Consider the following 22,475-nt stretch of genomic DNA (forward strand, 5'->3'; position numbering starts at 1 on the left):
TTATCTAAAACTTGGAAACAGGCAAAAGGAGTATAGATTCCGGGCACTGAACTCAGGTCTACTGTAAGAACAGTATTTACTTTGAGCTTTTGAAACATCTCTCCAGCCCCCTGCATTTATTTACTTATATTATTTAATACTTGCTTATTTTTCCTCAAATTATTTGCATTTTCTTTTTGTTATATTTAGAGTCTCTCCATGAATATAGATCTACAGCAGTTTGTTTGTTTTGGGTTTTTTGAGACAGGGTTTCTCTGTGTAGCCCTGGCTTTCCTGGAACTCACTTTGTACACCAGGCCGGCCTCAAACTCAGAAATCTGCCTGCCTCTGCCTCCCGAGTGCTGGGATTAAAGGCATGCGCCACCATGCCCAGCTCAGCAGGTTTTATAGTCGCATAGTATTTCAGTAAATACTTTGCTATATTTTAGTTAAGTAATTTTCTACTGACAAGTATGCACTGTTATTTCAGTAAATTCCTGCCACTGACACATGTGATGGCAGTCCTGCATTTTCTGGTTTTTTAGAATAGCACAACTCAAACTGTTGTGCCAATGAAGACATATTTTTAAGGTTTTTAATAGTTTCTCCCAGAAAGATTATTATAGTCTAAACTGCCAAAACATCATTTGTATATTAGAAATTAGTGTGTCTTATAAGCAAAAGAATGTTGTCTGTACAGTGTTAGTTACAGTGTTGCTCACTTGCAGAATTTGTGGCATCGTCTCCATGATTTCAGCTTTTCATGCTGAACCTTGTGTCACTTACTGAAAATTTCATTATTTAAATCTGACTTATGGTGTGTTTTTCTCATAAAAGTTCATAATTTGTATAGTGTTATAATCTTTGATAGTAATTATGTATTTGCTTAATTCCTTAGTTATGTGTTTGCTTCTGAACTCCTTTCAGTCTTGAGAAAGCCTGTTTCTCTACAGGATTTTAAACAGTATATTTTCTGGTACACTGAAGGATCATGGTGAAGTCTGTGCAAAAGGTAGAGAGAGGAGTTTCTGGTGTGTTTGAAGAACAGCCAGGAAAGCAGTGGGTGGGGAATGGAGAGTGAGGAGGCTGTGAGAGGCTGGAGAAGGGTGGCTGTGCAGACATGCTAAGGCTGAAAGGCTGGCACAGTCCCATACTGAAGCTTCCTTGCTTGCCACATGAGGGTTACTGTGCCAGAGTGGTAAAGCTGATTTAGAAACACTAGCACCTGGTTTTTAAAAATCTAAAGCTTGCTGGGTGTGGTAGTATACGCCATTAATCTCAGCACTGGAGAGGCAGAGACAGGTAAAGCTCTGTAACTTTGAGGCCAGCCTGGTCTAAATAAGGAGATCCTGGCCAGCCAAGGCTACATAGTGAGACTTTTTCTCTAAAAATAAAGCTAAGGCCTTAATATCTGTTGTCAACTTGCTCAGTGGTGCAGTCTGGTGTTAGAAGTGTATTCTGTTGTGGTTGTAAGAGCCCTGGGCCTTTTCCTTGGTTCTTGTATGGTATTAGCCATATGAAGTCTGCATGTCTCCTTGTGTATCTTGTGTAAAGTTGCCTCTTGTGCTGTGAGCAGATGACATGACAGGCAGAGCTGCTTGCTGGAGACTGAGCTGGCTTTGACAGCGTCAGTTACACAAGGAGTGTCGTGGACAGACCAATGCTGATCCATAACATGCTGTGCTTACTTTCAGTTTCTAAGTACCTGAAGGCATGCAGGCAACAAAGCAGTGAAGAGCCATGGATAGCAGCTCTGTTGACCACAGACCTAGCCACCAGATAAGTCAGCTCAGTATCCAAGAGGAATGAGCAGGGGTGGGGAAGCCTTTAATACTGAAAGAGGCAGACTTAACAAGGGAGATGGCACTGCTGTAAGCTAAATTGTACCAAAACAGTGACACTTTCTGACAAAGGTTGGCCATTTGGGTCTAGAATGCAACATTAAGGCTTTATACAAATATTTTCATTTTCAGTCAGGAAACAGACAGAGGTAAGAAAGAGAAATCTGTGTTCCTGCCATTAGGAACTTCCCACCCCTTTCTTTATATTGCATGCTGTCTCTTGAGGTCAGGAGCAATTTAGGAGACAGAGTCAATAATTTCTTTAGTTTCTGTTTACTGTAGACTAAACGGCTCACACTGCCATAGGCATGTTAGTGTCTCAGCTCAAACTTGATACGTCTGAAATCATTTCTCACACAGTACAGTTTGTGGCTTTACAGTATTTCCCTATCAGATCCCTCCTTGGCTGTTATCTTGTAACAAAGCAGAGGTAAGACGTCTGCAAGACAGTAATTCTGTGAGTGAGTAGTACACTCATCCTGTGAGTAAGTCAGGATTATATGTAGCTGGACTCTGGTTACTTTGTGGGTTCTTCTTTCTTCCACCCTTTCAATTTCCTAACACTAAACAAGAGAAAAAAGGATGGAGAGTGAAGGAAGAGATCCCTGAATAAAGCCAGGGTCAGTGAGGGGTCGAAGTCATCATTAGACGGCTTCCTGCTGAGTACAGCCTTGAGGTCCTGGGGGCATGGGTCATTTCTGCCATCAGAACATCTCAGTTCTTCTTGTTTCTTTGTGTACAACTACTTAACAGATCACAACCAACAGCAACCAGCCAAAAACCCACCAACATTTCACCTTATCTCTCAGGATCCTAGCATCTATATACACTCTGAAATGTTCCCAAAATTCCCAACATCACACAATTGCAGAAACTGTTTGCAGCTGGAAAGATCACATCCCCACCAGAGCAGGAGGCAAATCATAGTCAGCTGCTGTGGACAGTCTGCCGCCCATACCCCACACCTGGGATTAAGCTGTTGCTCCTGAAGGCAAAACTTACACGTAGCAAAGAACCAGGCAAAGCCAAGTGCTTGTCTCTTAAGTTCTAATAAAGAATAGAGCCAGGTCACCCAATTTCAGTGTCACCTCATCTGTACCCTGACCCATTGATGACCATAGCACTGGGAGGCGGCATGTAGGAAGCCCATCTCCCTTCGGGGCAGTGACTTTCCACCTTCTCCCACTTCCTCTGTTGTGCTTTCCCCTTGGTTGTCACGAGTGTTAAAAAAAGTGCGTGTGTGTGTGTGTGTGTGTGTGTGTGTCTGTGTGAAGGAGAAAGTGAGTGAGTAAGCATGGGTGGGTGTGGCTGTGAGTGTGTGGAGCTCAGAGGACGACTTTGTGCAGTTGGTTCTTTTCCTTCCACCCTCTGTTTTCTGAGAATCCGTATCAGAAACAGAAGTCAAGAATGTCAATCCTGAATGTGTACTATTAGCACATTAACCAGAGCCTGCAGCCTGAGTGCCCGCCCCTTAGTCCAGGACACTTAAGGAAAATACGAGACTCATTTGCCATTTTTTCTCTCTTTTTTTTTTTTTTTTTTTTTTTTGGTAACTCACGTGTACAGTTTTCCAACGTGATCTGTGTCTGAGACACTGTTGAGTCACAGTGTCACACGGCTGGGCACTGCTGACTCATCTGTGTCTGAAGCATTGTTATGGGCAGTGGTGCTGAAGTTCTTTTTATTATCAGAATTACTCAGAGGCAGCTTTAGCATTTCCATTTTAATGCCGTGATTTAGCAAGAAGGATGCTGAGAGACCTGGATTTTAACCCCATGCTTACCCCTAATCAATTAAACGTCCTTTATAAAATCTTGAACTTGTGGGCTGATCTTAGTCTCCTTTGTATAACAGCAATGAAGCGTCGTCGTGTTCTTACACTGAACAAATGAGGGGCTGCTTTGATCCTTTCCTTGTCTGCCCTGCTGCCTTGCGTGTGACGTTAAAGTCTGGAAACTGCATTTCCTGATTCTGCATCAGGGACACGAAGCCCCTCACTGTCCTCCCGGGGGTTTCAGGCATTACCTCAGTCATGCAAATGTATGTCTTTATCTGTGTCTGTGTCTTCAGATACGGTTGATGGGAACTGCACCCAGGACCCAGGTCGGGCGGCTGTGCTACACCTTATAGAAATGGAAGATCGTGTTTCTATTTCACGTCAGCTATTTTTTTCTAAATGCCAGTATTCCTAGGACTTACTAGCTGTAATATTTCAAAATGTCTTTGAAGCCAACCCCGTGGCTCTGGAATAGACTGCTCCCAGGCTCTTTACTGCTCAGTGTCTTCTGGGACACAGATTTCACAACCCGTCTCTCACCTTGAGGAAGTTCTTATAACTAACATAAATCTTGCTTTCTGCAATTTAAGTTGAATTTATATCATTTTTCTTTTCTCTGTAGAGATGAGAACAGCCCCAAGCTGGAGGTAACACACTGTCATGAGGACCAGTACTGAATGCTGCAGACAAACTATTTTAGTTTCTTGGCCTTTCATTCTGACTTTGTCTCAGAAGGAACTGTTTTTAAAGTCCAAATGAAATAATATCGGTGCTTATGAAATCTTTTGCTCTTTAGAATAAAATGGGGCACAAAAGTTAAATTTTTGGGAGGGAGGGGGAGATGGTGGTCTCTGATCCTGTTTGTAAGGATCTGTTGGGTGAATGCCTGCAAGAGGCAAGGATGGATTTCGCTTCCTTAGCTTTCAGCCACCTGCCAGTGCTGACCTTGCTACCTACCACTGAGCCTCTAAAAATAAGACCCCTGAGTAAATGGGTAAAATTCAAAGGTTGGGTTCTCAAAATGTATTTGGGATATTTAGCCAAATTTACGTCTACTTTATGCATAGTTAACGTCATAAACCTGGGTCTGGGCTGTAGAGATTTTCCCATGTTTGGTGGTCACAGCGATTGATTCTTTCTAAGTTGTGAGACTAGAAGCCTGCTCCTTGAAACAAGCTGTCCAGACGTGGGCTTCAGTGTGCATGGTCAGATGCTGCAGTACTCAGCTAACACTTGTGCTGAATGTGGGAGGAAAAAGAAACCAGCTGTGCCCCTCAGGAGCCCAGAGTCTGTCTACTCTGTAAGCTGTGAGGACACTGAGCTCAGGACCGGCAGTCACTTAGAGCAGTGCATGCAGGGAGTCGTATGTAACAATTGCAGGCCTGTTCAATTAACTGAGCCCTCAGATCTGTATCCATTTGCTTCGTTCTGATTTCTGTATTTTCCTTTTGAAGGTTCAGCAGTTGTCTGAGAAATCTTTCCTCTTAGAGCTTCTGAAAACCCATGAAAACGCATTAGAGAGACAGCTCAGTGAGATTATCAGCGAGCGGGACACACTGCTCCAAGCCTGCGTAAGTCTCCAGCCACTGAGAAACATCTCAGTCAGCAATCTAACTGTGTCAAAGGCGTTTCAGTATGTGCAGCTTCACTTTGACAAAGTTATCTGTACCCGTATCAGCTGACAGTACTATTCAAACAACAAGTCTTAAGGGCTGTTTGAAGCCAGCCAGGAGAGCAGTACAGCTGGAAAGACTTGTCCTGGATGGGAGACTTGAGGATGTAATGTGGGAACTATCTGCAGTTGGATGGGCCCAAGAGAAGCAGTACCACTGCTTTTAACCACTCTGGTGTTGAGACCCACTTTTAATGCTCCTGGTTAGCAGAGAAGTTTTATACTTCTAGGCATACTTATGGGCATGGCTGAAAAGATATTGCTAATCTTTTTATCTTAAGTCAAAGTCAACAAGCCAAGCAGCAGTTATGATTACAGGGCAATTTGGAGATGTGACTAGTCCTGAGTTGACATTTTGAAGAAAATACATTTGAGCCAATGAGAGGACTCAGTGGATAAAGGTGTCGCCATCAAATCTGATGATCTTTCAGTCCCTGGAACCAGCCGTGGAAGGAGAGAACTGGCTCCTGCAAGTTGTCCCCCGACCTTCACATGTGTGCCACAGTACAGTCACACCAAAACTTACACACACCCCCCAAATAAGTAAATGAAAGGAATTACATAAAATATATTTAAGAATAATAAAAATACAGCTTAGGACATGACCAACTTCTAAATGTGATTCCTCATAGTTGGCATACAGCCAAAAATAAAAATACAGAAACCAGTGAATCTAGTGCTGTCATAAGATAGATTTTTGCACCATCCAGAGATTCTTTTAAATTCATATTTTCATGTCCTGTGGACATTTCATTCGCAACACAAAAGCTTATTTAGAACTAACTTTGGAATGACTGCATAATCTGGCTTCAGATGATCAGGTTTTCCTTCTCCTGTAAGCAGCCATTGTTCCTTTGAGTAAAGGTTGTAATTTTCCATTTTGATGTTACTCCTCCACCTAATTGTACATTATGTCGACAAAGTAGCATATATGATTATGAAGTAAATTCACAGATAAATGTCAGAATTTCTACTTCATTAATTCTCACAAATCTGTAAAGATAAAGCTTGCAAATGGAGGCTGTCGTGGAACAGCCTCGGTCTTTAAAGCGCATCCTTGGGCAGCACAGCACAGGCTGCTGAGGGGACAACAGAGGCAGGGCCGTCAACACTGCTGCTGACCTCAGATAATTGTACTCTGATCATGTAGGGATGGTGCAGCCCGTGTGTGTCACATTTGGTCACTTACTTATTTCTGCTTTTCAGGAGGCTATAAAGAATAAAACCACAGAGGAAGAGGAAAGATTTATTAAGGAAATTACAGACTTCAATGACAATTATGAAATAACCAAGAAAAGAGATACTTTGATGAAAGAAAATATCGAGATGGAAATGGCTGACTTAGACAGCCAGGCAGATGTTTTGAGAAGGGGTATGAGTACACAGTTACCATTTGTCTGTTGTTCATGAAATGGAGGTGGTGTTTGCATGTTTGTTTTTGAAGCAGGATTCACTATGTCACACAGACTGGCTTGGAACTTGTAGTGCAGGCTGGCCTCAGACTTGCTGTGACCTTCCTGTGTCAGATCTGCAAGTGCTGAGGTTTACAAATAAGCATCGTCAGGCCCAGTTACAATGAGTCACTGTGAGTGAACATGTTTCCAGGTCAGCGTGTGTAAAGGTAAATTCCATCACTATGGGGTTAGGCCTTTCACTTAATAAATGTATACTGTCCTCATGAATATATGGTTTTGTTATGAGCAGTGTCAGATTCTTCAGAGGTACACTGTGAACTGAGCATTTGATTTTCCATCTAATGTGAATGTTTGATGTCTTATGAGACCAGAAGACAGCATGGTGCCATTGTCCCACAGTGGCCTTGTTAGGACTAGGTCACCGTCCTGCTGCGTGTGGCTGCCATGCAGAGTGTTAGTTCCTCCCTCTGTTTTCCTGCTTCCAGTCTGGGCCATTCCTTCCTTTTTTTGTGAAGGATGCCTTGTGCTTGCAGCAACACCTTTTTAAAGCTTGCTTCTGTTCTGTAGGAGTTTGGGCAGTTAAGGGCTTCTTTGACATTTTTACCGTGACTGGGCTTATGGAAATATGGTTCTCTTAAAGACTTTGTGACTCTAGATGAATCTTACTGCGGTTAATTCAACTAGGGAGAAAAGAAAAGGCTGTAACCACAAATCTTCCTGAGATCAGACTTTTTGATTTTGGCTTTTGCTGAAACACAACACTGAGAAACAATATTCTTAAGTGTTTTCCCTCTATTGAAAATAGATTCTTTTTCATACAATATATCCTGATTACAACTTGCCCTCTCTCTATACCTGGCCAGCAAGCTTGACTGAATGATTTTCTGAAGCATCATGGTAGATTTATTTCTGATCAAAACAAAGAGTTTAAATTTATACAGTGTGTTTTATCTTTAGATCATGATTTCCTAGCAGGGCTGTGGGTTTATCTTCACTGACACGTGTTTGTTTTAATTCCTAAAGCAGCCAGTAAGGAAATGCAAAGATGCGTTGCTAGAGCAGCACACAAATCAAAGGTAATCTCAGAATATCTCGTGATGTAGCCAGAGTGAGACGTGTAAGGAAGAGCAAACCAGTGAAGCAAATATCAACACAGTAGACTGTTCATCTGTGTTACCAATTAACAGTTAATGTTAGTGAGCCAGTCACTGCAGCTAGAAGACAGAGCAGAACAGACTGACACACATATACTCCTCTATGTACCATGGAGGAGAAAGGCAAAGAGACTTTGAGGTGCAGCTTGGCTGAAAGCTAATGGAGGAGGCTGGAGAGATGTTTCAGCAGGGAAGGGCGTGCATCATTTTTGATGGACACCCAAGGTCCACTCCCAGCACCCACATCAGGCAGATCACAGCTGCCTGTATGCTCAGCTCTATGGGATCTGAAATGCCTCTGATCTGCTTGAACATGTGCACATACACATACATACATACATACATACATAATTAACAAGTATTTTAAGTTAATAAATAATTTGTGTATACAATAACCATAACAAGCTAACAGTTATATTGTTATATAACTAAATAAAGAGATGTCACTGAGGTTAAAAGAATTTTATTTTGAAAAGTTTAGTTTTCAGTCAGTTATAATACACTGTATTTTCTCAACATAAGTTAATAACTAAAAAAAAATAACAAGCATAAAAAGTATCCAGCAAAATATAAACATTTGAAAATTAGATGGCATACCTATAAATAACTCACTGATTAAGGGGAAATAAAGGAGCATTAATTGAGTTATAATGTAAATTTAACATACTAAAATTTTATAGTTCAGGCAGCATATTTTGGAGGTTTGTAAGTAACTAATGCTTATGTTAACTTAAATAAAAGAATATCTAAGGCTGGTAGGGTTTATATGATAAAGATCCCAAATACAAATAAACTCACATGAAGAAAGAAACATGAATTTCATATCACTTACAACTTTTCATATCAATTATTCTGTATAAATTTTCTTAGGTAAGAGTTAAGTTTTGTAAAGTTAAAAAGTGTCTTGTATTTTAATTTGAGTTACATTAATTTATTAGTGAACTTAGGGAGAATTGTTATCTTCTAATCACTATCTCCTAATCCTGAGTCTTTCTATCAGAAAACTAAAGATGGGGCAGCAAGGTGGTTCAGCAGCTTAAGGGCTTGCAGCTAAGCCCAAGGACCTGACTTTGATCTCATGGTGGAAGTAAAGAACTGACTCTTACAAGTTGTCTTCTTACTACTACATGTATGATGTAGTATGCATGCACCTGCACATGCGCACACACACATGCAAGCATGCACACACAATGTAAGAAATGTTTCAGTTGTCTTGACTTTTCTTGTTACTGTTTCTTTAAGTATCAGTATATTTTAAGTGAGTTTCCCCACTGAGTTTTCTTATGATTATTGCCTGTCTATAGGTAAAGAACCTTGTTCTACATTCAGATTTCCTAACACAAATGAACCTGATTTTGCGGTTCTCTGGCCTCAATGCACATACATACATACGTGGACAAATGTAAATACACGTGCCCACACAAAAATAGCAATAAACCATGGAAGATATGTGACACAGAAAGGAGGCACTTGAGGAGGAAAATATAATAACAACAGCCATGAAGAGTAGACGTGGGGATTATACAGAATGCAGTGCACTTCTGTGGCTCATCGCTGTTATAGGATAAAAGGAAGATAAAAACGGAGGAAGCTGAGGGTGGCCGAATATGGGGACGCACATGTCAGGGGATAACAAATGTGGTGGCACAGATTAAAAGCAGGAATGGAAGAGTAAACCCTGACAAGCAAAAAGACAAATGAAAGCGACCACACTGCACTGTCCTGGTGGCTCCACTGTCTGCTCAAAGTTGAAGGGTTCCTTTTCTGTACTTCCACTGCCACATGCACGGGCCCTAGATACAGCTTAGTGCTTGAGTCTGTTCAAAACGTGCAGGAACATAGCCACCTGTGATTGCAGTTCCAGGATGCAACCAACAGCTTCTGCCTCTGAGGGCATGTGTGCCTACATGTGGTACACATACACACACACACACACACACACACACACACACACACACACGATAAGTAGGTAGATAGGTAGATACATAGATGGTCAGACAAACAAATTATTCTGACAGCTGTTGAGTAGATTCCCAAACAGGGCAATGTAGAGTGAGCAGGAGAGAGCAGCTGGAGTCTGGAGGAGAGAGGTTATACTTGGGTAAGGGTTGTAGCGACAGTGTCAACAGTGCACAGCATCTGGTTCTCTTGTGAAGATCCACGGGGTAGAGGCCAGCATTTGGCACCTGAGTAATTAGGAATGTGGAATAACTGGTTTCATATGTATATGTATATACACACATATACATACACACATATATATACACACACACATATGTATATATATGCATGTGTGTGTATATATATATATATAAAACTTGTGAAACATCAAGTTTATCTGCTATAAACTTTTGGTAATTTACAAATTGATGGCTTAACCATTTCATGTTTGTCATAACTTTTGCTTAGAGTATTTTCTGTGTTCACTTCTCTCAAGTCATAAATCAGTTTTTTTTCTGGATAGGAAATAAGATACATACTATAATTTGACACTGATTAATAATCAATTCATTGTTAGTCTATTAATGATTTGCAGTGAATATATAGTAAACTGTTAAAAGATGAGAGTGAATTTGCTTATCTGAGTTTGGTTTAATAATTATAACCATAAAAACCTAGTTATTAGTCTGGCTTGGTGGTACACAATTAATTCCAGTATTCAGTAGGCTGAGCTCTGCAGGCAGAAAGAACTTTGTGAGTTTGAGTTTGAGATCAGCGAGCTCTGCACAGGAAGTTTCAGACTAGCCAGTGAGACCCTGTTTAGAAATCAATCAATCAAACACACCAAACCAGGAAAACAAAAAGCATCAGAGTTATCGATAGATGACTAGGAAGAAAATGAAAGCAATTACTCTAATCAGTTGTAGCTCAGTAAGTCTGTAAATTAAAATGTAAAATAAAAATGAGGCAGTAGGAAAATGGAGAGGAGAGCTTACCTTAAAACACAGGGTTTAATTCCTCAGTTCTGTGAGTGTTGTTGGGAGGTTGTCCATTGTTTTTTTTTTTGTGTGCTTAAACAATCAGTTTTCAAGGAAGAGGGGCCATGTCTAGATAGAAAGATGGTGAGCTGTCAGAACGAGCAGATTTTTTTCCTCCCTCTTCTGACCTGAGTCCAGAGCTGGGCAGGCTTTTTCTCCTGTCAGTAGGGTTCCCCCAACCCCCATCTGTTTTCAAACTGACCAAACCTAAATGGGGGAAGGAAGACACCCCCCCAAAGACCATTAAAATACTCACCCATCAAGGAGAAACTGGGTTTAGCCTCCCAAGATCCCCTGCAGTAGACCAGATCTTCTTTTTGTGAACTTTGTATTTCCTCACACCTAATTTTTTACTGGCAGATAGATAGATAGATAGATAGATAGATAGATAGATAGATAGATAGATAGATAGATACTGGCAAATAAAGTAGATAGGCAGACAGACAGACAGATAAATCTTCAGATTATTTAGCCTAGATAGAGAGACAGGACTGAAAACAGCATATTCTGTGTCTCAGGGATATTTAAATCCACAATGTCTCCGTTATTCTTTACTCAGTGTCATAAGGCTGACTGTGGAAGCATATTGGATCATGCTGACCACCATGCTGAGGCACCGTGGTATCAGAAGGCCCATGTGTGTCCTGAGCGCATCAGTGAGCCCTTTGCTCCACTCTTTCATTGATGAAAGAAGTAGGAGACAGCTCTTCTTTTCATAGACATTTTGTTTAATTAATGAACAGAAAAAAATATTTTAAAAGTATAGTTAATTTTGTGTGTTGATGCCTAAGTGTCTGCATCATAGGCACGCAGGAGCCTGAAGAGGGCAGAAGTGGAGTCGGACCCCTAGTACTGAGCTGCATGTGGACACAGGGAACCCAACCTAGGTCCTCTGCAAGAACAACTGTTCTTAACCTCTGCCAGCTGTCCTGGCTAGAAACAAATAGTTAAAGGCAACTGCGATCCGTTGAATTAAGTTCCACATGTTTTCTTGTGAACCTATCATATGCTGTGCAAATTCTGTGCCAGAAATAAGCAACGAAATTTAAAGATAGGAGTTTGTATTGTAGTGTAGAAGCAAGGTCAGGGAAAGAATGATTGAACGTGGTGTGGACAGTTTCCACTCATGATCACAACAGTCAGATGGCTCAGTGGTCAAGAGCACCTGTTGCTCTTGAAGAGGACTCTGTACAGTTCCAGTACCTACACGGTGCCTCACAATCATGTGTAACTCCAGTTCTACAAGATTCAGTGTGCTATTTGACCATGGCAGGCACCAGGTTCATATATAGTGTGCATACACTTTTACACAATAAAAAGTAAAATCTATCTGAAAAGAATGACATTAAGAAATAGCCTATGACTAGATGTTCCCTTAGACTCCCCCTTTAAAAATGTTATAAACCTGACTTCAAAGCAACTTACCCACCCATCAGTATGAGCCCCAGCAAACCTTAGAAGAAAGCAAAGCTCACGTGTTCAACAGTATTGGTAATATAATGTCTAACATGCAGTAAGAAAGCTCCTAAACATATTATCAAGTGACGGATTATTACTTAGGGCAGTGAAACAAGTGGCTTAGCCAAAGTGTAAACAGAAATGACAGAGATGATGCAATTAGAATGGAAAATGAAACCTGCCCCAGTGAGTGTAAGAATATTCAGGGACATGACTATCCTGGAATGCTAAATGGGCGGTATAAAAAATAAACATAGGAAACTAATTGGCAAGATCTAGTGCCAGGTTCTGATAAAACATCTAGTCAGCTGAAACTAGAAGGGAATTTCCTCAGCTTAAAGGGAATTTGAGGAAAACTCAAAGCTCATATTAGGCTTGATGGTAGAAGAAGGAAAAGTTGCCTGCCTAAGAGCAAAGTAAGTGTGTCTACACTAGCCAGGTTCACACAGCACAGTGCTGGAGATTGTAGCTAGAAGTCCAGGAAGAAAGCAGCTGGAGGGTACTTGTATGAAAAAGGAAGAAGTAAAAGACTTCATATGTGAAGAAATGGGCTTGTGTTATGGTTCAAGTGTGAAGTGTGTTGATGGCCTGGTCCCCAGCTGCTGATAAGAGATGATTGGATCATGAACTCCGGGTTGCCTGGGCCACGTGGGGAGTGCTTTAAAGGGTGCTTGTCCCCATCTACTACTGTATGTCTACTTCTGGCTTCCATGAGGAAGCTCTGCTCTACCTCACACCCACACCTCAGTATTCTGTCCCCTCTGAGACTTGAGAGCCAGAATAAGCTCCATAGAACTGTTTCTCTTAGGTGTGTGTCCCAGCTGACAGTCTGACCTCTCCCCTATAAAATCCCAAGGAAGCCAAAAAATAAAAGCTCCTGGGGCCAGCAAGCCCAACAGAATTGTGGGGTGAAACAACATGCAAGATGCAATCATGGGGGATCAGGACTTTAAAATACATGTTCTCTCACAGAGGATTCATCTGTAACTCCAGATTCAGGGGATCAGATAACCTCCTCTGACCTCTGCAGGCATACACATACATTCAGGCCAGCACTCACATACACAATAAATAATGATTTAAAAATGTAAAAGAAAATCCATTACAATATAAATACAAAATAAAATACAATGATATCCAAAAGCTAAAATACTTAGGAATGTATTAAATAGAAGTTCAAGATACACATGATAAGAAGTATAGACAACATCATTGAAGGGAATCCAAGAACTAAAGTAAACTTTTGTGGAGTCTGTGATTATAGATTGGAACCCAATACTTTTGAGATGGCCACACTGCCAGATGAAGGAGAAAGAATCAGCAACACCTGTTACCAACATTAGCTAAATGACTGTAAAATAACCAGCACACAGTACTGATATCGGTGAGGAGAGACCCAGACCTCCCAGGTATAAACTTCCATAGATGAGATGTAGTAAAGATACTGTGGTATTGGTCAAAGATGGTCATGTAGATCAATTAGATGTAATTAAAGTCAAGAAACAGTGTCACCCACAGTCAGATGATTTGTGATGAGAATGGTCACATACTTCAGTGGGAAAGAATAGTTTCTTATAGTGTTAACACTGGGCAGTCACATGCAAAATGGTGAATCGAGCATCTGCTGATTCTGCACAAAAAAGTCACTCGTGATGAACCAAAGGCCTAAACATGGGAGCCAGAGACACAGAACACCTAAAACAGAACACAGATATAACTCCATGACCTTGAATTTTAAAGACAGTCAATATTATGATATATGCACGAAGTATAGATAATTTGGACTTCCTCAAGGATGCTGTCTGCAGAGGGAAAAGGCCTGCAAAATGGGAGAAAGCATTTGTAAACATCTGATAAGAGTGGGAACCAGAATATGACAACCCTTACAAACCCTTACTGAAAAATAGCCAGGTTTTAAATGGACAAATATTTAAGCAGATTCACCCCAAAAGATGCAGGAAAGGGCAAATGTAGCTCAATGCCATGAGCCGTCAAGAAAGCAAATTAGAAGTGCAGTGGCACAGCCCAAGTACGTAACAGACCCGTCTGTGGTAGTGTGGCATGCATGCAAAGACACTGAGAACTGCAGTGGGAAGGTCGTGGGCACAACTGCACCAAGAAACAGGTGATTCCTTAGACCATTCATCCTAAAAAATACATGAATTCCTAATTTTACATGTAGGTATTTAAGATAATTAAACAGGAATCACATAAGAACGTGTACAAATATGTTTACAGAGGTACCAGAGTAGCCCCATAAGCAACCCCAGAGCTTCTGAATGCCAAAACGAGGTATATCTATATCATAGAATTTGGAGGGGCTCATTTTTTTAAAGAAAAAGAATAAAACACAAATACATGTAGAGCGTAGATCTTAAAATCATTGCATTGTATAAAATAACCCAGACACAAAATTACGCTTACTGTGATTCTTCTTTGGTTCAGTGTCCTGAATACGCAGACAAATCCACAGCAGGTGCAGCAGTGGCTGCCCAGGAGGATCTGGGGGCACTACGCAGTGCTAACACCAGTGGGGCTATGGAGTGCTCCCAAATAGCGGGAGCAGACGAGGGTCTGATAACGTGGTACAGCCTGCTGAAGTGTGTGCTTTAAAGGGCTGATTATACAGTAGTTCTATCTCAGTAAGAGGCGTTTTATGAAAATGAAAGGAACACCTGGGGCTGACAGTAACTGATGAGGACAGTTCCCTAGAAGGTATTAAAGCCAGAGAGTGCAGAAACAGTGGAAATAGAACTGAGTTTAAAAACTCAGAGGCCTGTGGAATGCGTGATTAGAGACACGAAATCTGTGGCAGAAGAGGAAAACTAAGAACCAGGAAACAGGCTTAAAGCGGATTGGTGTTCCCTGGGGAGCAGGCAGCAGGTAGAGGCCGTTAGGCATGGCAAAAGCTGGTAGCCCTGTCTGGACATTCTGCGGATGCCATCCTGAGTGTCAGTTACGAAGTGTGGCTTTCTTAGCATCTTGGCAAGTTGTGACGTTTTCTTTTGTTTGGTCTTAACGGCATATTTCTGCATTCATTCTGCTAGCCTGTCGTATTGGCGATTGCTGCATGCTGGTTAGTTTACTAAAGATGGCTCCTGAAGGGGTCACAGGAGGCTTGTTGGGACTTAAAATTGACCAGATGTTGCTTGGATTTTTATTGGACGATGGAAGATTAGTCATGATGATCTATTCAAAGACACCAAAGCCTAGATGCTTTCTTCTATTTGTCTCTCTTTCAGATTTGCATTTTCTATTTCTGTGAATAAGGACTATCCTTAGCAGTTTTTATGGGGTTGACGCTGCATGTGTGCACTGCTCTGGGAGTCTGGGTAGTTCAACGGTATCGATTCTCATTCACGAGATGGCTATTTGTGTTTAGTTCTGTCGTCAATGCTAGCAGGGATGGTTTGCAGTGCGCAGAGTGTTTACCTCTGTGATTCCATTCACCCCTGGGTAACTCTGTGGTGTTAACTGTATTCGTTTCTAGAAATGAAGTCGGTGGAACGTAACCGTGGACAGTTATGGGAACTCCAAAAACTAAAAAATGAACTGTTACAAGAATTATTTACTCTCCAGAAAAAGCTTAAAGGTACTAGCTTCACGAGTCCATTTATCTTGCTGACAAATACAGTATTGTGTGTACTGCCGTGCTGCTTCAGTATCTAAAAATATGCTGTCACTGTGGACCGTGCTTCTGCTGTTTTGCAGAACTGGATCAAACACGCAACTGAGTCGGTCAGTGTTTGAGCCGGGTGTCTATTTTGCTTGTTTTTCCACTTGTGGAGACTGGGTGTAGGCTGCACAAGCTGTGTAATGCGGATTGCGTTTAGGCTGCACAAGCTGCCCGAGCTGCCCGAGCTCCAGGAGCTGTGCCCACGCTCACCATCCAGCTGTATCCTCAGAGCTTTACTATTTTGTGTTTGAAGGAAAGTCTTAAGTTGCCCATGAAGTCCTTGGACTTGCAACCCTCCTGCCTTAGCTTCTCACACAGCTGGGCTTACAGGCCTGGCTAGAGCTGGTTCTCGTTATGTCCAAAATGTGCCTTTAATTGCTAGGTTAAATTAGAAAATAAAAGTTGCGGTTTTGTATATTTGGTACACAGCACAAAAGTTAAGAGTTTTTCATGAGTCAAAGATAACATCTGGGCTCAATCCTTCAATGATTGTAGACATTTTCTTAATTGTTTAGTTCTTAAAGATGAAGAGACTGAAGCCATTTGTATCACCAAACAGCTAGAGGCAGAAAAAACCAAAGTAAGAGATAAGCCTCAACATGATCCCGAGTGCGTGCGGTAAGCAGCTTTTAGTGCTTATTCATAAAGTTAGCTGTTTTGAGTTAGTAGAACTCAGTGTAAAGCTGAGAGTGGGCTTCTAAAGCCCCAGATAAAGTCATCACTTCAGTCTGTGTGTACCCTGAAACTTGCTGATAGGCGGACTCCACTGGCCAGAGCACGCTGCACCGCAGCTCCGTCAGCTCACGGCATGGAGCTGACAGTGAGGAGTCAGCCCTGCTCTCTCATGGATGCTTACACAAATCTCAGGAGTTAATGCGGCCCCTTTCCTGCAGTTGTAACAGAGTCAACATGTCTGCTGTCTAGAATAAAGAGAGCCTACTTTCTTACTTTACGTTCACTTTACAGTTACTCTGGTTCCGTTCCTAAGAAGTAGAAATGTTTTCTGTGTGGAGTACATCTCTACTTTACTCCTTCTGTGTAATGCAATAATGACTGAAGTCTGACTGAAGTCTCACGTTACACCACCATCAATGCAAGGGGAGAGAACTTGAAGTCTTTTTCTTTGATGATTATTTTTTTTAATTAGGTATTTTCCTCATTTACATTTTCAATGCTATCCCAAAGGTCCCCCATACCCACCCCCCCAATCCCCTACCCACCCACTCCCCCTTTTTGGCCCTGGCGTTCCCCTGTACTGGGGCATATAAAGTTTGCAAGTCCAATGGGCCTCTCTTTGCAGTGATGGCCGACTAGGCCATCTTTTGATACATATGCAGCTAGAGTCAAGAGCTCCGGGGTACTGGTTAGTTCATAATGTTGTTCCACCTATAGGGTTGCAGATCCCTTTAGCTCCTTGGGTAATTTCTCTAGCTCCTCCATTGGGGGCCGTGTGACCCATCCAATAGCTGACTGTGAGCATCCACTTCTGTGTTTGCTAGGCCCAGGCATAGTCTCACAAGAGAGAGCTATATCTGGGTCCTTTCAGCAAAATCTTGCTAGTGTATGCAATGGTGTCAGCATTTGGAAGCTGATTATGGGATGGATCCCTGCATATAGCAATCACTAGATGGTCCATCCTTTCGTCACAGCTCCAAATTTTGTCTCTGTAACTCCTTCCATGGGTGTTTTGTTCCCATTTTGATGATTATTTTTTATTATTCATGGTCATCTTTGCCAGAATTGTTTGAGAGAAGGTGCCATACTTCCCAGGATTCATAGAAAAGACAACCACATTACTGATACAGAGAAGTCAATGGAGCTTGCTTCCACATAGATCTCCCAGGAAATATGTCCACCAAAGCTGAACAAATGCTTCATATTAACAGTGAATTGCCCCTGGCCACCATTGTAAGAGACTGAGAAAATATTTTCAATTGACTGTTGTATTAAGCTTTATAAGCATAAAATATCAGCCTCTTGGGGCATTGCGTGTGATGAGGGATGAGTTTCTGTAATGACAGTCTGCTCTTAGTTTCTGACACTTGTTAGTGGCAGATTCTGCTGGTGTCATGGTTTTTGGCTGTGGACAGGCTTCTAGTATAAGCTCTGACTTTATCACTCGGTTACAGGCATCTCCCGTGAGTTAATACGAAACACTCAACTCTGAGAGAGAATGTTTTTCCCTTCACAAATGGTAGCAAGGAGTTTGGAAAAGAAACGTCAGTGTGTGTGTGCCGCATCCGTTTTTTACTTTAGTACTTCCTAATGCGACACCAGCATTTATCAATTTACATTTGACATCTCTTGGTATGTGTATTTTTATGTTACTAGTGTATTTCATAAAAAAGCCCTAAGTATAAAGAAAATAAAAGTGTTGAACATTAGGATTTTGGAAAAAAGATCAGCCTTGCACTAGTGGAATAACAAGAAGCTATTACATTAGACTAAGACAAAAAAGTTACATTAGATTTATTGGACCACATCAAAAAGGCCAACATTAAGCTGGTTATATTTTTACTTTGGATTTAATACCTTATGTGTGCATTTAAAGGCATGTTGAATTCTATACTAGCTATAGTTTTCTTAAATTCTCAGATTTGATCTCTTTTCAGGGTAGATACGATGTTATACAGCAATATTTCTAAGACTTGGTACTATTTAAAATTTAGGCCAGGCTATTTTTGTTTTAGGTTCTGTCCCATGCATTGTAAGGTATTTAGTAGCTACCATGTGCCCAGAGCACTCCTCGGCTCTGGTGACACAAACGAGGCCTCTTATGTCAGTGCTGGGGGTTAGGAAAATTATACCTGACTACAGTTCTGCTTTTACTGTTACTAGAGCATGCCAGCATGGCTGTCCATTTCTCCAGTAGTCCCCTTCTTACTCGGTTTACTTTCTTTGGTTCCAGGTGTCTATGGCAACTGTGGCCTGAAATTTTTTTACAAGTATCTCTGCATATATACAGTCACCTTCTCCCCACATGTGAGGGGACATTCCAAGACTCCAGTGGCTGCGTAGAGCCATAGTTCCAAATCTACTATGTACTGTTTTTTTTTTGTTTGTTTGTTTGTTTTTTTGTTTTGTTTTTAAATTTTATTTTTGAGTACACTGTAGCTGTCTTCAGACACACCAGAAGAGGGCATTGGATCCCATTACAGATGGTTGTGAGCCTCCATGTGGTTGCTGAGAATTGAACTCAGGACCTCTGGAAGAATAGTGAGTGCTCTTAACTACTGAGCCATTTCTTCAGCTCCATACTGTTGTTTGATAAACATACATTCCTATGAGTGTTCAATACACACAACAGCTAATAATAAATAGAACAGTTATTATAATGTTCCACAATAAGATTATTTCTGGAATTTTCCATTTGAAAAGATTAGACTCCAGATAATGAAAAGTAGACAAAGAGGTAGGTAGGGATGGTGTGTGTGTGTGTGTGTGTGTGTGTGTGTGTGTGTGTGTGTGTGTAAACTTGTAATTATTATTGTTTATATTTTTTAGAGTTAATCTATTTTTCAGGTGATTTGATGTCATATTTAATGCAGAGTACCAACTTAGTATTTTATAATAGCAAGGATATAATGGGACCTTCTGTAGTACTATTTCCCTAGTTAGAAAAATTACAGTGCTTATTTATTTCAAAGATTCTGATTTGAATAGGGTGGGATGAGTTAACACAAGCTAAATGTGCAGAATTGGAGACAGGAGCCAAGGAAGCCTTGTGTGACTGCACAGAGTGGACTAGGTCCTGTGTAAGGGTGTGTTGGTGTCATGGGCATGGTGGGGCGAGGGCACGGGAACTGGCAGAGCTTTCCTTTTGGTGAGGCTCAGCAGCAGTGTGTGCAAGCACTAACACCTGCAGCTTCCTTCTTCCTCCTTGGTAACCACAACCTGAGGCTGCAACCCTAGGACCCCTCGCTGAGGCCAGCTGGCCCCACCAGTCTGCAATCTATCATGCTTTTTACTAAAGCCACCCACTGATTGCCGGGCAGTGGTGGCACACGCCTTAAACCCCAGCACTTGGGAGGCAGAGACAGGTGGATTTCTGAGTTCAAGGCCAGCCTGGTCTACAGAGTGAGTTCCAGGACAGCCAGGGCTACACAGAGAAACCCTGTCTCAAAAAACCAAACCAAAACAAAAAAACCTAGAGCTGCCCACTGGCTTCCTACTGGACATAATAAACCTAAAGTCCTTCTTGTGGCCTGAGTGACCTCAGTAGAGCCCCTTCTTGCTCTGCCACCTCAGACCTGTCAAGCTTTCATCCACCTGAAGCCTTTGTAATTACTCTTCTCCTTGTCCCCAAGTTATCCGTTTACTACGGAACCTGCTTCCCTACCCCATGGTGCCATGGTGAGCACAAACCCTTCCCAGGTATCTGTTGAAATATTTCTTCAAACAATCGCCCTCCCTGTTACTTTTGGCCCAGTATCCTACCTGTTTCCCTTATAGTAAATATATCCTGTCTTATAGTTACATGGCTCTGTGTGTGTGTGTGTATGTGTGTGTTTGTGTGTGTGTGTGTGTGTGTTTACTGTCATTGTCTTTACAGTGTGCCAGATAAAAAAGGCTCTTGTCTACTCTGGGCTGCAGTGTGACCTACAGTCAAATACTGTGGTGGTAAATAGAGGAAAAACAAGGAATGGACAGACTATGGAGGGTTTCCACTGTTGTTTGATTCTCAGGGCTTGGGCTTTGTTAAATCCCATGCTACAGACACATGTCTGTCTGTCTGTCTGTCTGTCTGTCTGTCTGTCTCACCATTCTGGAATGCCTTGTGTTTCTTTGTAGCATAGTCCAGGCATATGGGCCTGATACATACTTGTCCCAGTGACAGGGCCTGAGAGTCATTGAAGTTTCACTGCAAAATACACAGTTCTTAATTATTGGTCTTCCTTCCTTCCTTCCTTCCTTCCTTCCTTCCTTCCTTCCTTCCTTCCTTCCATGATTCCTGATGATAACAACAGGGCATTAAGGAAAAAATCTTAAGTTACTTGGACTCTTTTTCTCTTTGACTCAAGAGCCCCTCAGTGGCCAGGCAAGAGGCTTGGAGTTTGTGAACTTTTCGAGAGCCAGAGAGAAAATAAAAGAAAGGAAGAAAGGCAGTCAGGCATGTGCATACATACACACACACACACACACACACACACACACACACACACACGCACACTGGTCAGGCCAAGCCACCTGTTTCATCAATGTCACAAGTGTGCATGCATCCTTAGAGACACACACATATACTTACATATGTATGTATGTACATATAGATAGACAGACATATATACACATATATTTGTTGGGTGGATGGAGCAGAGCCCCAACAGCCACACCTCATTTCTTCTTTCAGCCTTTTTATGCCTTCTTAGACAAAAGTTCCTTATAAAATTACTTCATAGATGAACTGTTACACAAAAAGGGAGTTAGGTAAGGATGCTGATGGTAAGTTCAAAGCAGCGTTTCATTGTATGAGCTCACCATAAGTTCAAAGCAGCCGTTTCCCATGGCCTCGCTTTACTGTATTGCGCATCTGTGGCCTCATCCTTGGACCTGGCCTAGAATGAATGTTTCTCCTTGACCGCATGCACATCGCTCTCCAGCCTGTTTCTCTTCTTAGCACAGTTTATGAAAGCACACTGTTTTCCTTACTAAGCAGCCTTTCCTTACTATAATGAGGAGGGGCACATTCTATTCTTGATTCTAACTTTATTACATCTTTCTGGCAAAACAACTAAAACCATCTCCTTAAACTTTATTCCTAAAATTATTTGAATCAAATCAAGAATTCTATAAAATCATTAATTCATCTAAACATTGATTTATGAAAGTTCATCTTGTCAATTTGCAGGAAATTTGCCCAATAAGGTGGGCTAATGCCCAGGATTCATAAGGCTATGTAATACTGACAGGAAGGGCGTATCCCTTAACCATACCTTTGCCTCCTTGGCCAGGTGAGCTGCAGGGCCTGCTCTCCAGTCAGTGAGGGCCAGGGACAGCTCCCCTACTTTCATGACTTCGGGGACCAGCTCTTCTGTGCTTTCACCCTTGAGGCTGGCTCCCCTGTGCCCTGCTATGCTGCCCAGGCGAGGTGCAGGGCTCAGTCTCCAAAGGGCTGCCACTAGTAAGAGATGGGGCCAGCTCTCCGTATGCTGCAGCCATTGAGGGACACAGTCAGTTCTGCACCACCCGTGGACATCTACATGGTCCTAGGTGGCTACTCAGACCAGGAACATTCTCATGGTCTCTAGAAGTAATGTGAGCCACAGACATCAACACTGACCCCTGCTGTCACATATTCATGGAGAGCAAATCTATAAGCAAGAAGACCTATCAGACCCTTCTTGGCCTCTGCATCAGCTCCTGCCTCTGGGTTCCTGCCCTGCTTTAGTTTCTGCCCTCCCTGCTTTTTGATAATGAACTTTATATTCATTTTTTTTCTCACCAAGTTGCTCTTGGTCATGGTATTTATTACAGTAACAATAACCCTAAGACACTAGTCTTCATTTAGAAAATAGTATAATTCATTTG

The 22,475-nt window shown here is 41.8% G+C and overlaps 1 protein-coding gene across 8 annotated transcripts in view; it reads left to right on the top strand.

Annotated features, from left to right (window-relative positions):
• The window catches only part of Ccdc172 (coiled-coil domain containing 172), a 41,120-nt gene that overhangs the window by 8,812 nt on the left and 9,833 nt on the right, over nt 1-22,475 (top strand). For 4 of the 8 annotated variants that reach the window (NM_001373968.2, NM_029372.3, NM_001373969.2 and 1 more), the window contains 4 exons: nt 5,052-5,168; nt 6,476-6,641; nt 15,765-15,866; nt 16,466-16,568. In NM_001373968.2, coding sequence (NP_001360897.2) covers nt 5,052-5,168; nt 6,476-6,641; nt 15,765-15,866; nt 16,466-16,568 — 488 coding nt within the window. The remainder of the gene's footprint in view (nt 1-5,051; nt 5,169-6,475; nt 6,642-15,764; nt 15,867-16,465; nt 16,569-22,475) is intronic. The other 4 variants (NM_001374039.1, XM_006527425.1, XM_006527422.1 and 1 more) reach the window with 3 other exon arrangements.

Source organism: Mus musculus, chromosome 19 (genome assembly GCF_000001635.26).
Source record: "Mus musculus strain C57BL/6J chromosome 19, GRCm38.p6 C57BL/6J".
Taxonomy (NCBI): domain Eukaryota; kingdom Metazoa; phylum Chordata; class Mammalia; order Rodentia; family Muridae; genus Mus; species Mus musculus.